At 43.7% G+C, this 2,535-nt stretch overlaps 1 protein-coding gene across 1 annotated transcript; it reads left to right on the top strand.

The window, feature by feature from the left end:
- Positions 1-54: 54 nt before the first annotated feature.
- LOC107081400 (adenylate cyclase type 8-like) lies at positions 55-1,789 on the top strand (the record flags this gene model as incomplete). Its single annotated transcript, XM_015369584.1, has 3 exons — positions 55-62; positions 114-272; positions 1,519-1,789. Coding segments are annotated over exons 1-3 (438 nt in total), but the record flags the coding sequence as incomplete, so codon positions are not given.
- Between the last annotated feature and the right edge of the window lie 746 nt (positions 1,790-2,535).

Genomic DNA, 2,535 nt, shown 5'->3' with positions numbered 1-2,535 from the left:
GGGATGGTTGTGATGAAGAGCCATTCTAAAGGAGGATGAGCACACAAATCCCCCATGTTGAGGTATGAGTCTGATCATATTTAAATGATTGTCTAATCTATCCCCCTTTTCAGATATGTCAGATCACGTACGAAACACGACATCGACATGCGCATCGGGATCCACTCGGGCTCAGTGCTGTGCGGCGTGTTGGGTCTCAGGAAATGGCAGTTTGATGTCTGGTCCTGGGACGTGGACATTGCCAACAAGCTGGAGTCTGGAGGCATACCAGGGTAAGGGAACCAAAGTTTCACTTTCTCCAGGTTAAAAAACATCAGGAGGATGCTGAAAAGAGCCTTACCCTACTTGAGGGTAGTGCTGCTAAGCAGAAGTAGCAGAAGTTACTCTCCTGAAACCACAAAGGGAAAGGATCAAGATGCAGTTCAATATTGAACACTGGAAGACAAAGGCAGGCAGAGACTTCAGTGCAACAATCCAGTAGGCAAAATTCAGAGTAGCCTACAGTCCAGAGTTCAGAAATCCAAAAAAATCTGATGTGCAGAAGTATAGAGGGGCTAGGCATAGAGGCAGAGACAGGCAACAGGCAAAGGAGTTTTTCCAGAGACCCAAGAACCACTAGAGATTCTGACAACAGCGAGGCAAATAGGCAAACGCAATCAGGTTCACTAACAGGGTGGCAGGCTTGAAATGCAAGAGAATCTTGCACCAGAGCGCAGGAGAAGGCTGGCTTAAATAGTGCCTAGCACAGGTGAAACAGGGACAATAATCAAGGCAGTAACAGGTGCATGTCATTAGGGGAACTTGCTGAAACAATCTAGAATACTAAAGCAGAAACACTGCAAATGTGTGCATGACACTTCTTCACTCTACTCGTCATATTTCGGTTGCAAAGAAGGAAGAATTGGTTTGATTAATAACTGCTGTTTTTGAACAACCAGGTAGAATCTGTTATCTGAGCTGCGTTGTAACCTTGAACATGTTCTTTACCTAAATGCACTGCATAATATGATAAACAAAAAGGAGCTGGAGGTCAGACTGAGCCACAAAGATCCCACCATGAATGTTTTCATCACATCTAACACATCGGACACCTTTCTCTAATGGGTGGCGTGACAAAGTGGACGTGACCTTTGATCACAGCGACATTCAGCCACTGACCTGACACTGCGCTCTGTTTCATTCACACCTCCACAGTTCACTGACTGGCTGCTTCTTTCTGCCTGGATTTGCCTCCAAGATGCTTTGCCCTGGGTGGAAACTCGTCAAATTCACTTTTTGTCCCTCTGTTGGAGATCAGAATACTAAAGACCTGTTTGTTTAATGGTTATTCTGAGTTAATTTATAGGGGCCAAAATGATTTTATTTCTGTTCCTACATAAAATAACTGTGTTTTGTGTGTGTACAAAAACATTTGAAAAGCTTCAAATTAGAAGAATTTGGTCTTATTTTGGGAACTAAAAAATATTGTAAACATGTTGACCTGCCTTTCATTAACATTAGATTAATCTTGTGTTTTAGGCGAATCCACATTTCCAAAGCAGCTTTGGATTGTTTAAATGGTGACTATGAGGTGGAGGAAGGACATGGGAAGGACCGAAATGACTTCCTTCGTCGCCACAATATCGAGACGTACCTGATAAAGCAACCTGAGGAGAGCCTGCTCACCCTGCCGGAGGACATCATGAAGGAGGCAGCCAGCTCGGCCGACCGGCGGGCCAGCAGCGCCACTTTTAACGAGGCTTCCTGGAGTCCTGAGCTCCCTTTTGACAACATCGTCGGGAGCCAAAACGTAAGCCCCGCCTCAGCTTGACGTACGGCAAGTTGTGTTTTGTGACACGTTGTGACAGAACGGCCGTCTAAACCAAAAGCTTGTTCTGCAGCTGAAGGAGAACTTATCTTCTTCCTAATGTGATCAATCAGGAGCAATGCTTTTTTAAATGTTTACCTAAAAAAAGAAAACAAAGCAGCGACATTTCAAACAGGACTCTATGCTTCACTGCAGGATGACGCTGTTTGAGGAGATGGCGAGTTAGTTTGCAGTGCATGAGATCTTCAGTCGTCTTGCCTGTCGGTTGGTTGTTTTGTCCCTTTAGTTTTCCTCAGAGCAAGCAGACAGATTTCTGTGTGAAGAAGGTGTTAACATGGTGCGTGTGTCAGTCTGTCTGTTTGAGAGGATGATGAGCATCTGATGGTGTGGCCCATTTATCATCCTCCTCGGTTTTTGGTCTTCATCCATCTGTCTGTCTTACAACAAATCAGCTGGTTTTTTTTGTTTGTTTTTTTTCTGCTGAGGATTAAACTGGAAGCACCTAAACTACCCAATAAGGTTCTGCCGGAATAGAAAATTGTGCACAGTTCAGGCATCATTCACTTTCAGTCAGTATTGAACAGCCTCACCTTAAGGTCAAATATTCATTTGAGTGCTCCACCAACTGAGCTCTTTAACACCAAAATATTTAAGTCATTCAATTATGGTAGAAACATCCACTTATTCCAGACTCTGTTTGGTTTTTACTTTATTTGTTAATTATTTTC

This window comes from Cyprinodon variegatus, unplaced genomic scaffold (genome assembly GCF_000732505.1).
Source record: "Cyprinodon variegatus isolate N-32 unplaced genomic scaffold, C_variegatus-1.0 Scaffold4692, whole genome shotgun sequence".
Lineage (NCBI taxonomy): Eukaryota > Metazoa > Chordata > Actinopteri > Cyprinodontiformes > Cyprinodontidae > Cyprinodon > Cyprinodon variegatus.
Note: the sequence above shows the minus strand (reverse complement) of the source record. Positions and strands in the feature narration are given on the sequence as shown.